The sequence below is a fragment of the Triticum dicoccoides genome, chromosome 2B (assembly GCF_002162155.2).
Source record: "Triticum dicoccoides isolate Atlit2015 ecotype Zavitan chromosome 2B, WEW_v2.0, whole genome shotgun sequence".
Taxonomy (NCBI): Eukaryota; Viridiplantae; Streptophyta; class Magnoliopsida; order Poales; family Poaceae; genus Triticum; species Triticum dicoccoides.
Window position 1 is genome coordinate 96,587,032 of NC_041383.1, and position 19,025 is coordinate 96,606,056.

The 19,025-nt window shown below is 46.5% G+C and overlaps 1 protein-coding gene across 1 annotated transcript; it reads right to left on the reverse strand.

Annotated features, from left to right (window-relative positions):
• Window positions 1-5,766: 5,766 nt before the first annotated feature.
• On the reverse strand, window positions 5,767-6,670 carry LOC119367240 (probable serine/threonine-protein kinase PBL18). The gene has a single exon (XM_037632811.1). It carries the CDS (start codon window positions 6,550-6,552, stop codon window positions 5,773-5,775), a length of 780 nt encoding a protein of 259 aa, XP_037488708.1. The 5' UTR covers window positions 6,553-6,670; the 3' UTR covers window positions 5,767-5,772.
• Window positions 6,671-19,025: the final 12,355 nt, after the last annotated feature.

A 19,025-nucleotide genomic window follows, 5' to 3' on the forward strand; every position in this document is an offset into this window, starting at 1 on the left:
TGCATGTTGGGAATGCTTGTAGGGTTGGCCGTGCAGTCATGAGGGGGAGAAAAAAATCCAGGGAGTTGGTATGCAGCCTCTTGAGGCTCGGCGCGACACTGGTGAAGCCCTCGAGACCCTTCATCAGGGACGAGTAGTTGTGTAGATCAAGATGAGGCAAGGAAGGAGGAAGGTGCCCCGCGTCCGTGGCATTGTGATCCTTGTGCAGGAGAGGTCCAGGACCCGGACAGTGTTGACCGGTAACACGGCAGGGTCCAACTTGTAAAGGAAGTTTAGGATCCCTCGTTTCTTCTTGGCGTAGTAGAAACCGAGGCGCACCTCCTTGATGCTCCGGGACGACGAGTAGAGCGACTAGCAAGTCGTGAGTGTTGTCCAAGCCCCAAACTTCCGTTGGTGGCGCTCATGACATTGTGGTAGTACGTGTCGTCGGGTCTTTCCACGAATCAGCCGATGCGCACGATGCATGTGAAGAAAGGTGGGGGCGAGGGAGATAATGGCAGATGCCTCGTCTGCTGGAAACTGCTCTGCTCTCCTTCAAGCTCGCAATCATGGCCCTCTTCTGCTGGAAACTACTCTCCTCTCCTTGAAGCTCGCAATCATGTCCTATTATTCATTCATGGCTGGTAAAGTCGCAAACCTCCTAGTGGTACTATATAATGCTTCCCTCCCTGGCTGTCTATGCACACCCTACTCCAGCATCAACATCTTCTTCGGCAACATGCTCAGCTACGTTACTTGTAAATTGCACCAAACAATTACAATGTCCTCATATCTTCTCACAGAAAAGATACTCATATCCTATCCGAACAAAAATATGTCCAAATGATGTTCATACTACGAGTAGACAATTAATTTGGGCAGATTCTGCAGCTTCCTACTGTCCATTTTTGTACTCAGCCGTTCATCATCCCGAATGGCTTTTGGACAGGTAATTGCTCCGCACATTATCCTTTCATATTTTTCTATCCAATTTAATACTACACCATAAATTGCTTAAATAACATGTTCCTCTGGTATTCGTATCATGCTGATGTATGGAACATGTGAATTAGAAAAGTAGTATTACAATGCGCAAAGACATAACGATTCCGTCGTAGAGGGAGCCGAAGCCTCAACATCTTCTGCATGTACTAATAAACGAGCAAAGTCCAATTCGGTGGATAATTTTACCCAACGCGAAATTCAAATGAAAATTGTTTCAACCGTATTAAATTCAAAAGACAGAAGAAATTAGTACAACCAGGGCCATTGCGTGATGCCACTGGCTACATAGAATTGCCTCTTAGTGAGGAGTATGCACTGGTTTGCATTTTGATTTGGGGAATTCTTCAGTTTAGCCGCATTTGGGGAATTTTTCAGTTTCCGATCTCCGATGGATAACGGTTGTTAATTGTGTTCTAAAATTATTTATTGGTTGATCTGATCATGCTCTAAGTTAAATTGATCTTATGCAAATTCACCTATCGATATATTCTCCAAATAATTATGGGAATGGCTTCTGTTTTGCCGTAAGCATCCATATAGAAAAATTCATTTTGACGTGCCAGTTCTAGGTTCATAGATGTCCATATCGGACCTATCAGACTTTAGCCTACTGATACGATTATCTTATATCTCAATTTGGATGTACCAATTAGTTTTTATGTCTTGTGTATCGCAACAATGGCTATTGTGAGGTTGCAGCAGGGATACATCATTAAAACTGACCTTATTCTTTTAGGAGCTAAGATCTACTCTGATGTATCCTTACAAAGCTCAAAAATCTCAGGTTTAACTAATGGCAACACGGCCATGAGCATTGGTGTGTTTTCTCGGTTTTTTGCAGGAAGAAGCGAACATTCAGGTACAGATTCAAGCATCTACCCTAGCCACTTCTTCACCACTCCAGGTAGAAGAGCAAGCACTTCTTCTTGCAGCCAACATATCCCAACTCCTCCAGGTCTAGCAGCCCACTTTTCTCACAGATAATCTCACCCTTGCCAAGGAGGCGGCACCTAGGAATGTCACAGCTGACACTGTTCCTGGGCCGTCAGAAAGCATCTTGCTCATTTCTACAGGACCACCCAAGAATTGCAGCTGCAGGTGTTTCACATCTCTAGGGAAATCAATTGTATTGATCATAATGTAGCTCATTAGATTCTGAATCGTTTCATTGAACCCGTTTTTAGCTGTTTTGGTTCAGCTCATAGTTATATAGAACATGCCATGTAATCTCTCTCCTCTCTTCTGTAAATCTCCAGGGTGTCTTTCTTTATCCTGTATATAGTGTACAATGTTTTTTTAACCGGATGAATTTGTCACCTTCAATGCTTTTCATTGTTAAAAAAAAGCTTATACGGTAATGGTTACCTGCTAACTTGTGCATACAAGTTTTTCATTTTACAGGTTCTGTTATTTGAAATACTTTTTTCCAGTACCTTTGAATGCATTACTGGTTGTATAGAATTATGGACCACCCCCATAAAAAAACATACATCTTCATATGCATTTTGAAAGCTGGTGTTTTTCCAAACTTCCCAAAAGTTAACTTCTCTTTGTAAAAAAAATCTTGATATTCAAACAATCTGATCTTGAAAAGGTAAGTATTTGTTTGCAGCTTATTCTAAGCTACATCTTCTAGTTTACTTGACGCTATCTATGAAGCTTATACAACTGGATAAGTGCTGCGTGTTGATTAACAAAATCAATTGACCAGTCAATAATTTTTCTAACATATATGAACCATCCGCATACTGAATGGTACAAGAACTATAACAGATGGCGTGCACAACCAGCACATAGCTGCTACTACGTAACAGTCATAGTCAATTGATAGTGAACCTGGATAGGTTGCATTTACACTGATTTTACTGTACAACTCCTGCAGTCCATTTTATAGTTTCACATATAGGCTTGAAACCGATTAAATGGGTCCAAAGCGGATTTTAGGTCTCAAAAATCAATCGGTTTACTATCAAAATTTACTTTCTTTGGATAAATCCAGAGATGTCATTTTGTTAAATTTGCTGCTTTGATGGTTGCTTTATTGTTTATCTCGTGGATCTTTTTGGCATGTGCTAGGTGTAGAATGAAAGATCACTGACTCTAATTATGTATGCTTATATGTATCACAGACTTTGCAACTTGTGAGCAGTTATAAGAGTGAAAGTGCTATCTCGCAGCATTATTTGCCTAGAAGCACAACCAAATTCAAAGGACTTCATAAGTTGAATAGTTGATCATGTAGCATCTGCTCATTTATGACAGGCTTTGTTAGAAATTACCACTCCCTCTAGACTTTGCAAGTTGTGACCAGTTATAAGAGTGAAAGTGCTATCTCGCAGCATTGTTTGCCTAGAAGCACAACCAAATTCAAAGGACTTCATAAGTTGAATAGTTGATCACGTAGCATCTGCTCATTTATGACAGGCTTTGTTAGAAATTACCGCTCCCTCCATTCTTATTTACTCTGCATATTAGAGTTGACTGAAGTCAAACTTCGTAAAGTTTGACCAAGTTTATAGAAAACAATATACACATTTATCATGATAAATCTATACGATCTGAAAGTACATTCAATAATAAATCTAATGTTGTTGATTTGTTATTGTATATCTTAATATTTTTGTTTATAAACTTGGTCAAAGTTTGTAAAGCTTGACTTTGACCAAAGCTAATATGCGAACTAAATAAAAAGGGAAGGAGTACTACCATTCTATCGTCAAAATAGACCGGCGCGGCCACACGGGTCTTTAGTGATCTAGTGTATTTACATGATTATTTTGGATATGGGGTTAGCTAGGAAGTGTTCAGTGGTCAGTTAACCTGTGAAGGTTGATGTTGCAAGCATGGAGAAAAATATGCAATTTGCAAGCCAGTCAATGGATAGTCGCCATCACCAATCTCTGTGCAATCCGGAGCTACCTCTATAATACTCCAAAAAATATTCCAAACGGCTGAAACGATCGAGAGAGAAAAAGAAGTCCAATTTCCAATAATCTACAAATTCTATTCTACTACTGCACAGATGAACACACTAATATAATTGAACACAATAATTAAATGAAGAGAGTCTCCTAGCTAAGCTAGCTAGGCTTTGTGACGACGGTTGCCTCTGTGCGCCGGATTGTGTGTGCCCCTATATATATATCGTTCGTGCCATATACTAGTTGGTAGTCTTCTCGGTTAACGGCATATGCCAATGAATGTAAATATGGTTTTGCTGCCGATCAGAGTATATAAGCATTGGTAACTGAGGGTACCACTTTGTCTCGGCAGGTGGTCTTTTTGGACAAAAAATCCGTTAGGGGGGAGGGGGGCATCGCCCCCCGCCCCCCCACTCTGCTACGCCCCAAGCCTTCTGGCAACAGGCCCCTATAGCTAGGGGAAGAAGCGTGCATGCAAGATCTGCCACTAAAGAAAAGAATTAGAAAAAGAAAGAAAGAACCACATAAAAAACGATCCAGGAAAAAAACCGCAAAAAAAAAGAAAACCCGACTGGAAGCTTTCCAAAACCAGGGCTTCGGGGAACTGGAGAAAGTATAAATAAAAAAAGGGAAGTTTCTATGCATAAGTGATTTTTTTCTCTTTGAATGTAGAGATCGTGAGTTTGAAACCTGCACGCGCACCTTTTTTTAGTTTAAAACAAAAAAAGGTTAATGGGCCGGCCCAGCTTAGAGAGAGGGTGTGCACCTGTTTAGAAATACGTCTTTAACTGATGCATAATGCGTCAAATAGGATTGCCCTCTTTTTTCCTTACATATACTTGGGGGGGGGGGGTGCGGAAAGAGCTGGAAGCTCACAATTAATACTCGAACATTACTGCAGTACCCAAGGACACCACCTCCAGGATAGGCTAATGGCGCGCCGCCAGCACCGTCTCACTCCGCAAATGGAGCCAAGCCAAGCATGTATGAACCGCTTGACGGCAAGTCCTTGGACGGGAAGTCATCGAGCCGGTGTCAAAGGACCAGCATCCCAAAGAAGAAGACGTCGCTACATCTCGACCATCGCGAATGCACACAAATCCAGAATGCTTCTGAGCAGCTAGAACCCACACCGGTGAAGCGGGGAAGAAGCCTCGGAGTAAAAATCCTCCGCCCGACTGCTCCGCTCCGGTGAAGCGGGGAAGAACCCTAACCTCGCCGCTCCGCCGGAGGGGCAGGAATCTACCTCCACGAGCCCCACGACACTACCGAAGAGCCATGCCGGAAGAAGGCATGAGCTCGGGAACACACGTCGCTAGAACGCTGCCGCCACCACCTCCGGCGTACGTACTTTTTTGAAGTATTTGTATATCCGCACCGGAGCAGAGATCAGGGGTTCCTCCAACCTGTGGGCCGGAAGCCGGCGTTGGGGGCAGGGGCCAACCCACGTTTCCGCCGGCGGCCGCGGAGGGAAACAAAAGCGCCTCTCCCTCTCTTTTGACCCCTACCGAAATGTACGTACGCCAAAAGATGTCCAATTACTTCCAAAAAAGAAAAATGTCCAATTTCCAATCTACAGGTTTTATTCTACTGCACGGATGAGCACACTAATTGAACACAATAATTAAATGAACAGAGTCTCCAAGCTAGCTAGCTTTTGTGATGATCGTCGGTTGCCTCTGTGCACCGGCGCCGCCAACGCGGCCGGCGATCTGGACGACGTCGTGGTCAAGGAGGAGGTGGTTAGGTGCAGGAGGAGCTCGAGGGCTGGGAGGACGTCGTCGGCCATGGAGGGGCGGCTCTTGGAGTCATTCTGGAGGCATCAGAGCGCGAGCGCGGCCATGTCCTGCGCCTGCCTCTTGGGGTACTACCCGCCGAGCCTGGTGTCCATGACGCTTATCACCTTCCGCCGCTCCCCCTGCAGCATCGGCATGGCCCAGTCGACCAGCAGCTCCGACGCCACGCCGCGGGCCTCGTCGAGCGCGCGCCGCCCGGTCATGAGCTCCAGGAGCACCACCCCGAAGCCATAGACGTCGCTCTTGGCGGAGAGGTGGCCCGTGGCGACGTACTCCGGCGTGGCGTAGCCGCGCGTGCCGACGACGCGGGTGGAGACGTGGCTCTTGCCGCCGGTGGGGCCGGCGCGGGCGAGGCCAAAGTCGGAGAGCTTGGCGCGGTGGTCGGGGCCGAGGAGCACGTTGGAGGACTTGAGGTCCCGGAAGATGACGTCGCGGGAGTGGAGGAAGGCGAGCCCGCGGGCGACGTCGGCGGCAACGGACACGCGCGTGGACCACGGCAGCGGCGGCTGGCTGCCCCGTCGGAACAGGTGGTTCTCCAGGCTGCCGCGCGGCATGTACTCGTACACCAGCAGCTTGTTGCTGTTGGAGTCAGAGCAGTAGCCGACGAGCTTGACCAGGTTGTCGTGGTGGAGGTCGCCGAGGTAGGTAACCTCGGTGAGCCACTCCTGGTGGCCCTGGAAGCTCTCCTTCTTGAGCTTCTTGATGGCCACCATCTTGGCGTTGGTGGCGCCGGGCCTGGTGGGGGCGAGCGTGGTCTCGTCGATCCACCCCTTGTACACGCACCCGAACCCGCCCTCGCCCAGGTACAACGTGGAGCCGAAGTTCTTGGTGGCCGCCCGCAGGTCCGCCATGCTGAACGACTTGAGCGACACCGGCGAATCCGTCTCCCCCGCCGCCGTCGGCACCTCCGCCGGCTGCGGCGGCTTCTCCGGGCCGGAGCTGCTCCGGCGCGACGGCTTGGAGTTGGAGTTGGAGTTGGAGGTGCTGCTCCTCGGGTTCATCTCTGAAGGAAACACGATCCACACATCCACATGATTAGTTCCCTTCCTTGATAGATATGATCTCTCGACAAGAAATCAAGAAACAAAGAGATCGAGGACGGTGGCGAGCAAGGCATGTCGAGCTCAATGCTTTTGTCGGTCCCCAACCCTAACCGGCAAGCTTAAGGGTGGTGACGCTTGGGCGGTGCAGCGCCAAATGATCGACGATGCTCATGTTGTCGGGGTAAGAAAAAAATTCAGGGAGCCGATATGCATGCTTTTGAGGCTCGGAGCGGTGTGGATGAAGTCCTCGAGATCCTTCATCGAGGACAAGCACTTGTGAAGGCAGAGCACGATGAGGCGAAGAAGGAGGAAGGTGCCCCGCGGTCGTGGCATTGTGATCCTTGTGCATTGTTTCTATGGGAAATATCTCACTGTATTTAGCTTTGGCTGGGTTAGTAAATGTTCTTCATCATTATGCTTCCCCCCTGGGTTCTCTTATCACCAGGCAGTAGAGCTTCGTGGTCTGGGTGATGAACCTGCAGGCCGCTGTTTTACTCGTGTTCCTGTTAGTAGAGCTTGGTCATCTCAATGATGAACCAGCAGGGATTCCTAAAAGGTGTGTTCCTTAATCGGGTCCATTCAGCGATGGTAGGATGCATGCGAGCCTGGTCTTCTACTAGGAGTAGGAGGCAAAGTACTTTTCATCTAAATAAATGTTCCACTTGAGAATCCCTTTTATCAAATATCAGAAGCCAACCCCCCCCCTTTTTTTTTTGCTAACATTTGTCGGTACTTCACTATACCGGGAGAGGATACAAATGCTGGGGATTTACACCTGATCAACTTATCTCGTGTGACGGGTTACAAAGGATATATATTGTAGTGGTGACCTTGGTCGATACTGATCCATATTGTGGGAGGAGGGGGGCATCGCCACCCCCCCCCTCCATCCCCACCCCACTCCCCTATGGCCCAAGCCTTTTGGCGACAGGCCCTATGGCTAGGGGAGGATAAGAAGCAGAACGGAAGTTGGCTTCTCTGATCATGAGCATGAACTTGAGTGCTCTTTGTGCACCGAAAATCCACAACTTGACAACCACGGAAGCTGCCTTCTATGATCATGAGCTCAAACTTGAATTCTCTCTGTGCACCGACCACCCATGGCTTAACAACCACAGAAGTTGGCTTGACTAACCTCAGAAATTGGGAGCTATGAAAATGCCAGGCGTCATATAAAAGCACACTCACTCTCACATGAGGAGCTGCCCACCCATCCATTCAAATCCCAGCGGCGCAGCAGGGAAGAAGCTCCCTCCAGCGAGAAGACCTGCCGTAGAAGCTCCCTCCAGCGAGAGAAGACCAGTGCAGAAGCTCCCTCCACCGAGAAGACCGGCACAGCAGTAAAGGGATCCTCTGGCGACCCGCATCCCACCGCCAATGTAGCCCTACAACTGGATCTATGAATTGTTGTTCTTCCCTCAGTAATTTGTTGTTTGCGTTTTCTCATTCTCACATAGTAGATTGTTTTCTGCTTCAGATGCCGCCCAAGGAGGAGGCCACGGGGAAGAGCAAGGAGAAGGAGACCAAGGGGAAGAGTAAGCAGGAGAAGGAGATGGCAGTGGAGGAGGAACGCCTCACCCACCCACTGCGGTGAGTTTATCAATGAAGCCACGACCACTCTTCGCCACATTCCGGAGGGCAAGAAGATGAAGGCCAAGCGGGTCAGGCGAGGGTAGGCATATGCAGTCATCATTAGGATAATAGCATGTTAGTATTGTGCGTGCCCCTATATATTGTTCGTGTCTAATAACGTTTGTGCCATATACTAGTTGGTAGTCTTCTCGGTTGACGGCATATGCCAATGAATGTAAATATGGTTTTGCTGCCAATCAGAGTATATAAGCATTAGTAACTGAGGGTACCACTTCCAACGGAGGGTGCTGGTGGCTTCGTCGGACACAAGAAGTGGTCCTTTTGTCAACTCGTCTTGGCGGGTGGTCTTTTTGGACAAAACATCTGTTAGGGGGGAGGGGGCATCGCCCCCCCCCCCCCACTCTGCTATGCCCCAAGACTTCCGGCAACAGGCCCCTATAGCTAGGGGAGGATAAGAAGCGAGCATGCAAGATCTGCCACTAGAGTGTATCCAAATGTACCACCAAGCAGAGAAAGAAAAAATGGCCAGCTAATGCCTAGATGACCTCTCCCCTTCATCGACGGACCTGGACGTCATAGGGAAGATGTCTACGGCTTCTTAATGGTTGCTCCTTGGTCTTTTGGGTCATCATCATGGCTTATCTTACCACTTTGGTTTGGGTGGTGTCAATTGTCTGCATTCAAGGTGTTCTCATTGGGTATTTCTTCGCGATGTAGATGTGTGAGGGCTTGGGATTATTGCATGTTGGGAATGCTTGTAGGGTTGGCCTTGCAATCATGAGGGGCAGAAAAAAATCCAGGGAGTTGGTATGCAGGCTCTTGAGGCTCGGCGCGGCACTGGTGAAGCCCTCGAGACCCTTCATCAGGGACGAGTAGTTGTGTAGATCAAGATGAGGCAAGGAAGGAGGAAGGTGCCCCGCGTCCGTGGCATTGTGATCCTTGTGCAGGAGAGGTACAGGACCTGGAGAGCGTTGACCGGTAACACGGCTGGGTCCAGCTTGTAAAGGAAGTTTAGGAACCCTCGTTTCTTCTTGGCGTAGTAGAAACCGAGGCGCACCTCCTTGATGCTCCGGGACGACGAGCAGAGCGACTAGCAAGTCGTGAGTGTTGTCCAAACCCCAAACTTCCGTTGGTGGCGCTCATGACATTGTGGCAGTACGTGTCGTCGGGTCCTTCCACGAATCAGCCGATGCGCACGATGCATGTGAAGAAAGGTGGGGGCGAGGGAGATAATGGCAGATGCCTCGTCTACTGGAAACTGCTCTGCTCTCCTTCAAGCTCGCAATCATGGCCCTCTTCTGCTGGAAACTACTCTCCTCTCCTTGAAGCTCGCAATCATGTCCTATTATTCATTCATGGCCGGTAAAGTCGCAAACCTCCTAGTGGTACTATATAATGCTTCCTTCCCTGGCTGTCTATACACACCCTACTCCAGCATCAACATCTTCTTCGGCAACATGCTCAGGTATGTTACCTGTAAATTGCATCAAGCAATTACAGTGTTCTCATATCGTCTCACAGAAAGATACTCATATCCTCTTCGAACAAAAATATGTCCAAATGATGTTCATACTACGAGTAGACAATTAATTTGGGCAGATTCTGCAGCTTCCTACTATCCATTTTTGTACTCAGCCGTTCATCATCCCGAATGGCTTTTGGGGTAATTGCTCCGCACATTATCCTTTCATATTTTTCTATCCAAGTTAATACTACACCATAAATTGCTTAAATAACATGTTCCTCTGGTATTCGTATCATGCTGATGTATGGAACATGTGAATTAGAAAAGTAGTATTACAATGCGCAAAGACATAACCATTGCGTCGTAGAGGGAGCCGAAGCCTCAACATCTTCTGCATGTACTAATAAACGAGCAAAGTCCAATTCGGTGGATAATTTTACCCAACGCGAAATTCAAATGAAAATTGTTTCACCCGTATTAAATTCAGAAGACAGAAGAAGTTAGTACAACCAGGGCCATTGCGTGATGCCACTGGCCACATAGAATTGCCTCTTAGTGAGGAGTATGCACTGGTTTGCATTTTGATTTGGGGAATTCTTCAGTTTAGCCGCATTTGGGGAATTCTTAAGTTTCCGATCTCCGATGGATAACGGTTGTTAATTGTGTTCTAAAATTATTTATTGGCTGATCTGATCATGCTCTAAGTTAAATTGATCTTATGCAGATTCACCTATCGATATATTCTCCAAATAATTATGGGAATGGCTTCTGTTTTGCCGTAAGCATCCATATAGAAAAATTCATTTTGACGTGCCAGCTCTAGGTTCATAGATGTCCATATCGGACCTATCAGACTTTAGCCTACTGATACGATTGTCTTGTATCTCAATTTGGTTGTACCAATTAGTTTTTATGTCTTGTGTATCACGACAATGGCTATTGTGAGGTTGCAGCATGGATACATCATTAAAACGAGTATTTAACCAAAACTACCACAATTCACGGAACCGTGACGAAAAACTACCACTTTACGATTTTATGCGAAAAGCTACCGCTTTTTTCCTAAACTGTGGCAAAAAACTACCAAGTCTGAAAAGAGCCCGCTTTGGCTCTTTTAAGCGCGTTTCTGACAGAGTTGGCCCACTCATAAGCAGGCTAAAAAAGCAATCGGGTCCTTAGTTTTTTTTCAAAAAAGCAATCCAGTCCTCCAGCGGAGAGGAGACAGAGGAGAAGGAGACGGAGAGGAGACAGTGGAGAAGGAGAAGAGGGGCTGGGCTGCTGCTGCTCAGCGAGCTGCTAGAGGAGCACGAACACCGCCGCCGCGACGCTCGCCGCTTGCTGGTTGGCTGGCTTGCGTGCGTGCGCAGCCGCCGCCGCCGCCACCGCCGTCGCCGCGAGCGTGCTGGGCCTCGCCAAGGACTGGATTGCTTTTTGAAAAAAAACTAGGGACCCGATTGCTTTTTTAGCCTGCTTATGTGTGGGCCAACTCTGTCAGAAACGCGCTTAAAAGAGCCAAAGCGGGCTCTTTTCAGACTTGGTAGTTTTTTGCCACGGTTTAGGAAAAAAGCGATAGTTTTTCGCATAAAATCGTAAAGTGGTAGTTTTTCGTCACGGTTCCGTGAATTGTGGTAGTTTTTGGTTAAATACTCCATTAAAACTGACCTTATTCTTTCAGGAGCTAAGATCTACTCTGATGTATCCTTACAAAGCTCAAAAATCTCAGGTTTAACTAATGGCAACACAGCCATGAGCATTGGTGTGTTTTCTCGGTTTTTTGCAGGAAGAAGCGAACATTCAGGTACAGATTCAAGCATCTACCCTAGCCACTTCTTCACCACTCCAGGCAGAAGAGCAAGCACATCTTCTTGCAGCCAACATATCCCAACTCCTCCAGGTCTAGCAGCTCACTTTTCTCACAGATAATCTCACCCTTGCCAAGGAGGCGGCACCTAGGAATGTCACAGCTGACACTGTTCCTGGGTCGTCAGAAAGCATCTTGCTCATTTCTACAGGACCACCCAAGAATTGCAGCTGCAGGTGTTTCACATATCTAGGGAAGTCAATTGTATTGATCATAATGTAGCTCATTAGGTTCTGAATCGTTTCCTTGAACCCGTTTTTAGCTGTTTTGGTTCAGCTCATAGGTATAGAACATGCCATGTAATCTCTCTCCTCTCTTCTGTAAATCTCCAGGGTGTTTTTCTTTATCCTGTATAGTGTACAATGCTTTTGAGCTGGATGAATTTTTCACCTTCGACACTTTTCTCTGTTAAAAAAAAGCTTATACGGTAATGATTACCTGCTAACTTGTGCATACAAGTTTGTCATTTTACAGGTTCTGTTATTTGGAATACTTTTTTCCCGTACCTTTGAATGCATTACTGGCTGTATAGAATTATGGACCACCCCCATCAAAAAACATACATCTTCATATGCATTTTGAAAGCTGGTGTTTTTTCAAACGTCCCAAAAGATTACTTCTCTTTGTAAAAAAAACTTGATATTCCAACAATCTGATCTTGAAAAGGTAAGTATTTGTTTGCAGCTTATTTTAAGTTACACTTTGCAGTTTACTTGACGCTACCTATGAAGCTTATACAACTGGATAAGTGTTGCGTGTTGATTAACAAAATCAATTGACCAGTCAATAATTTTTCTAACATACATGAACCATCCGCATACTAAATTGTACAAGAACTATAAGAGATGGCGTGCACAACCAGCACATAGCTGCTACTATGTAACAGTCATATCAATTGATAGTGAACCTGGATAGGTTGCATTTACACTAATTTTACTGTACAACTCTTGCAGTCCATTTTATAGTTTCATAGAAAGGCTTGAAACTGATTAAATGGGTCCAAAACGGATTTTAGGTCCCGGAAATCAATTGGTTTAGTATCAAAATTTACTTTCTTTGGATAAATCCAGAGATTCCATTTTGTTAAATTTGCTGCTTTGATGGTTGCTTTGTTGTTTATCTCATGGGTCCTTTTGGCATGTGCTAGCTATAGAATGAAAGATCACTGACTCTAATTATATATGCTTATTCTTATCACAGACTTTGTAAGTTGTGAGCGGTTATAAGAGCGAAAATGCTATCTTGCAGCATTTTTTGCCTAGAAGCACAACCAAATTATAAGAGCATCTCCAGCCGCGCCCCCAACAGGCCCCCCAAGGCGATTTTTTTAGCGCCGGCGACCGAAAATCGGCTCAGTCGCGCCCCCAGGATCCCATTTAGCGCCGGTTTGGGCCAAATTAACAGCCGGCAACCCCGAGCCGAACCCAAGCGCCCGGGGGTCGCCTGGGGGCGTCGGCAGAAGTGAAAAGGGGCATGGGGCCGCTCTATCGGCGAGAGGAGGCCCTTTTCCCGTCGTTTCCTCCCGTTTTACCCCTCGGCTTCCATCTCATTCTCCATTCCTCCCGCCAATCTCCTCCTCCTCCCTTCCAAGCCGGCCGTCATGCCGCCAAAGAAGTATGTGGTCCCCCGCGCCGCGAGCGATACCGCCGCCGCCGCCACCCAGCCAAAGCAGAGGAAGCAAAGGGCGCCGCCGTCCAAGCCCTCGGGCATGACTAACGCCGACTGGAAGGCGGAAGTTCAGCGTCGGGAGGCTGTCACCATCGACAAGCGAAACAGGGCCAAGAAGGCCCGGGACAGTGCGGCTCTCGCGGCTGCGGCGGTGGCAGAACAGGCAGAGCGCTCGGCCGAACAAACCGAAGCGGCTCACGCGGGGATGATGAATCCACCAGGCGGCCACGGCCAGTACGCGTCCTGGAGCCAGCAAAGCGTCGGATCTCCCGCCAGCTTCTCGTTGTCGCCACAACCCTGGAGCTGCACGGCGTCACCGGGCTACGCCGACGGCGACGCGCACGGCGGGTTCAACCCCAACATCACCTTCCCCCATGGTCACCCGGCCCAGCGCACGCTGCTACGTCTTGAGCTTGCTATGGTTTTCCTCGAAGAGGAGAGGGTGATGCTGAAGGAAATATGCCCTAGAGGCAATAATAAAGTTATTATTTATTTCCTTATTTCATGATAAATGTTTATTATTCATGCTAGAATTGTATTAATCGGAAACATAATACATGTGTGAATACATAGACAAACATAGTGTCACTAGTATGCCTCTACTTGACTAGCTCGTGAATCAAAGATGGTTAAGTTTCCTAGCCATAGACATGAGTTGTCATTTGATTAATGGGATCACATCATTAGGAGAATGATGTGATTGACTTGACCCATTCCCTTAGCTTAGCACTTGATCGTTTAGTATGTTGCTGTTGCTTTCTTCATGACTTATACATGTTCCTGTAACTATGAGATTATGCAACTCCCGTTTACCGGAGGAACACTTTGGGTGCTACCAAACGTCACAACGTAACTGGGTAATTATAAAGGAGTACTACAGGTGTCTCTAAAGGTACATGTTGGGTTGGCGTATTTCGAGATTTGGTTTCGTCACTCCGATTGTCGGAGAGGTATCTCTGGGCCCTCTCGGTAATGCACATCACTATAAGCCTTGCAAGCAATGTAGCTAATGAGTTAGTTACAGAGTGATGCATTACGGAACGAGTAAAGAGACTTGCCGGTAACGAGATTGAACTAGGTATTGGATACCGACGATCGAATCTCGGGCAAGTAACATACCGATGACAAAGGGAACAACGTACGTTGTTATGCGGTTTGACCGATAAAGATCTTCGTAGAATATGTAGGAGCCAATATGGGCATCCAGGTTCCGCTATTGGTTATTGACCGAGAATAGTTCTAGGTCATGTCTACATAGTTCTCGAACCCGTAGGGTCCGCACGCTTAACGTTACGATGACAGTTTTATTATGAGTTTATGAGTTTTGATGTACCGAAGGAGTTCGGAGTCCCGTATGAGATCGGGGACATGACGAGGAGTCTCGAAATGGTCGAGACGTAAAGATCGATATATTGGACGACTATATTCAGAGTTCGAAAAGGTTCCGAGTGATTCGGGTATTTTTCGGAGTACCGGAGAGTTACGGGAATTCGTATTGGGCCTCATTGGGCCATACGGGAAAGGAGAGAAAGGGCCAAAAGGGTGGCCGCACCCCTCCCCTTGGACTAGTCCGAATTGGACTAGGGAGGGGTGGCGCCCCCTTCCTTCCGTCTCCTTCTCTCTTCCCTTTCCTTCTCTCCTACTCCTACTACATGGAAGGGTTCCTAGTTGGACTAGGAAAGGGGGAATCCTACTCCCGGTGGGAGTAGGACTCCCCTAGGGCGCGCCATAGAGAGGGCCGGCCCTCCCCCTCCTCCACTCCTTTATATACGGGGGCAGGGGCACCCCATAGACACAAGTTGATCTTCGTGATCGTTCCTTAGCCGTGTGCGGTGCCCCCCTCCACTATATTCCACCTCGGTCATATCGTCGCGGTGCTTAGGCGAAGCCCTGCGTCGGTAGAGCATCATCATCGTCACCACGCCGTCGTGCTGATGGAACTCATCCCCGACACCCTGCTGGATCGGAGTCCGGGGATCATCATCGAGCTGAACGTGTGCAAAACTCGGAGGTGCCGTACGTTCGGTACTTGGATCGGTCGGATCGTGAAGACATACAACTACATCAACCGCGTTGTCATAACGCTTCCGCTTACGGTCTACGAGGGTACGTGGACAATACTCTCCCCTCTCGTTGCTATGCATCACCATGATCTTGCGTGTGCGTAGGAAATTTTTGAAATTACTACGTTCCCCAACAGATGCAGCAAAGTGTAGCGTAAGTATTTCCCTCAGTTTTGAGAACCAATGTATCAATCCAGTAGGAGGCTCCTCAAAAGTCCCACGCACCTACACAATAGTGGCATCCGAGCCTAGGTTTTATGCGTTGATGTTATATGCACGAGTAGAACACAAGTGAGTTGTGGGCGATACAAGTCATACTGCTTACCAGCATGTCATACTTTGGTTCGGTGGTATTGTTGGATGAAGCGGCCCGGACCGACATTACGCGTACGCTTACGCGAGACTGGTTTTACCGCCGTGCTTTCCACACAGGTGACTAGCGGGTGTCTGTTTCTCCAACTTTAGTTGAACCGAGTGTGGCTACGCCCGGTCCTTGCGAAGGTTAAAACAACACCAACTTGACGAACTATCGTTGTGGTTTTGATGCGTAGGTAAGAACGGTTCTTGCTCAGCCCGTAGCAGCCACGTAAAACTTGCAACAACAAAGTAGAGGACGTCTAACTTGTTTTTGCAGGGCATGTTGTGATGTGATATGGTCAAGACGTGATGAGATATAAGTTGTTGTATGAGATGATCATGTTTTGTTGAAGTTATCGGCAACTGGCAGAAGCCCTATGGTTGTCTCTTTGTTGCATAAGATGCAAGTGCCAAATAATTGCTTTACTTTATCGCTGTGCGATAGCAATAGTTGCAAGAGCAATAGTTGGCGAGACGACCATGTGAAGACACATTGATATAGATCAAGATGATGAAGATCATGGTGTAGTGCCGGTGACGATAGAGATCATGACAGTACTTTGGAGATGGAGATCAAAGGCGCAAGATGATCATGGCCATATCATGTCACATATTTTGATTGCATGTGATGTTTACCTATTATACATCTTATCTTGCTTTGATTGACGGTAGCATTTTAAGATGATCTCTCACTAATTATCAAGAAGTGTTCTCCCTGAGTATGCACAGTTGCCAAAGTTCGTCGTGCCTAGACACCACGTGATGATCGGGTGTGATAAGCTCTACGTCCATCTACAACGGGTGCAAGCCAGTTTTGCACACGTGGAATACTCAGGTTAAACTTGACGAGCCTAGCATATGCAGATATGGCCTCGGAGCACGGAGACCGAAAGGTCGAGCGTGAATCATATAGTAGATATGATCAACATAGTGATGTTCACCATTGAAGACTACTCCATCTCACGTGATGATCGGTTATGGTTTAGTTGATTTGGATCACGTGATCACTTAGATGACTAGAGAGATGTCTGTCTAAGTGGGAGTTCTTAATTAATATGATTAATTGAACTTAAATTTATCATGAACTTAGTCCTGGTAGTATTTTGCAAATTATGTTGTAAGATCAATAGCTTGCGTTGTTGCTTTCATATGTTTATTTTGATTTGTTCCTAGAGAAAATTGTGTTGAAAAATGTTAGTAGCAATGATGTGGATTGGATCCGTGATCTGAAGTTTATCCTCATTGTTGCACAGAAGAATTATGTCCTTAATGCACCGCTAGGTGACAGACCTATTGCAGGAGCAGATGCAGACATTATGAACGTTTGGCTAGCTCAATATGATGACTACTTGATAGTATTGTGCACCATGCTTTATGGCTTAGAATCGGGACTTCAAAGATGTTTTGAACATCATGGACCATATGAGATGTTCCAGGAATTGAAGTTAATATTTCAAGAAAATACCCGAGTTGAGAGATATGAAGTCTCCAACAAGTTCTATAGCTAAAAGATGGAGGAGAATCGCTCAACTAGTGAGCATGTGCTCAGATTGTCTGGATACTTCAATCGCTTGAATCAAGTGGGAGTTAATCTTCCAGATAAGATAGTGATTGACAGAATTCTCTAGTCACCATCACTAAGTTACTAGAACTTCGAGATGAACTATAGTATGCAAGGGATGACGAAAACGATTCCCGAGCTCTTCGTGATGTTGAAATCAATGAAGGTAGAAATCAAGAAAGAGCATCAAGTGTTGGTGATTGACAAGACCACTAGTTTCAAGAAAAGGGCAAAGGGAAAGAAAGGGAAACTTCAAGTAGAATGGCAAACAAGTTGTCACTCCCGTGAAGAAGACCAAAGCTGGACCAAAGCCTAAAACTGAGTGCTTACACTGCAAAGGAAATGGTCACTGGAAGCGGAAATGCCCTGAATATTTGGTGGATAAGAAGGATGGCAAAGTGAACAAGGCTATATTTGATATACAGGTTATTGATGTGTGTTTTACTAGTGTTTATAGTAACCCCTGAGTATTTGATACTTGTTCGGTTGCTAAGATTAGTAACTCGAAACAGGAGTTACATAATAAACAGAGACTAGTTGAGGGGAAGTGATGATGAGTGTTGGAAGTAGTTCCAAGATTGATATGATCATCATCGCACACTCCCTATACTTTCGGAATTAGAGTTAAACCTAAATAAATATTATTTGGCGTTTGCGTTGAGCATGAATATGATTTGATCATGTTTATTGCAATACGGTTATTCATTTAAAATCAGAGAATAATTGTTGTTCTATTTAAATGAATAAAACCTTCAATGGTCATACACCCAACGAAAATAGTTTGTTGGCTCTCGATCGTAGTGATGCACATATTCATAATATTGATGCCAAAAGATGCAAAGTTAATAATGATAGTGCAACTTATTTGTGGCACTGCCGTTTGGGTCATATCGGTGTAAAGCGCATGAAGAAACTCCATAAAGATGGATTTTCGGAATCACTTGGTTATGAATCATTTGATGCTTGCGAACCGTGCCTTTTGTGCAAGATGACTAAAACTACGTTCTCCGGAACAATGGAGAGGCAAGATCCTAGCTATGGAGTAGTTGTATATGCAAGGGATTTACGAGTTCAGGCCCTTCTCGAAGGAAGTAACAGCCCTACGTCTCGGAGCCCGGAGGCAGTCGACTGGATTATAAGCGTATGAGTTACAGGGGTGCGAACCCTTCTGCCAGTGGAGGGGGGTGGCTTATATAGTGTCTGCCAGGACCCAGCCAGCCCACGTAGCGGAGGGTTTAAAGTACATTAAGGCCTGGCGTTACAGGTAACGCATTACATAAAGTGTCATCATGGCCATAAAGACTACTTAATTACAGACCGTTTGTATACAGAGTGGCTCTTGGATTCCTGGTGGTCGAGTGAATCTTCATGGTCAAGTGTCTTCGAGTCCGTCGAGTGGAATCCTTCCAGGTCGACTGAAAGGGAGTTTCTTCTATAGATGTCCTTGGGAAGGGTACCTTGGACAGGTCCATGACCCTGCCCTAGGTACATGACTTCATCAGGTACCACTTTATCTCGGCAGGTGGTCTTTTTGGACAAAAAAATCTGTTAGGGGGGAGGGGGGCATCCCCCCCCCCCACTCTGCTACGCCCCAAGCCTTCTGGCAACAAGCCCCTATAGCTAGGGGGAGAAGCGTGCATGCAAGATCTGCCACTAAAGAAAAGAATTAGAAAAAGAAAGAAAGAACCACATAAAAAACGATCCAGAAAAAAG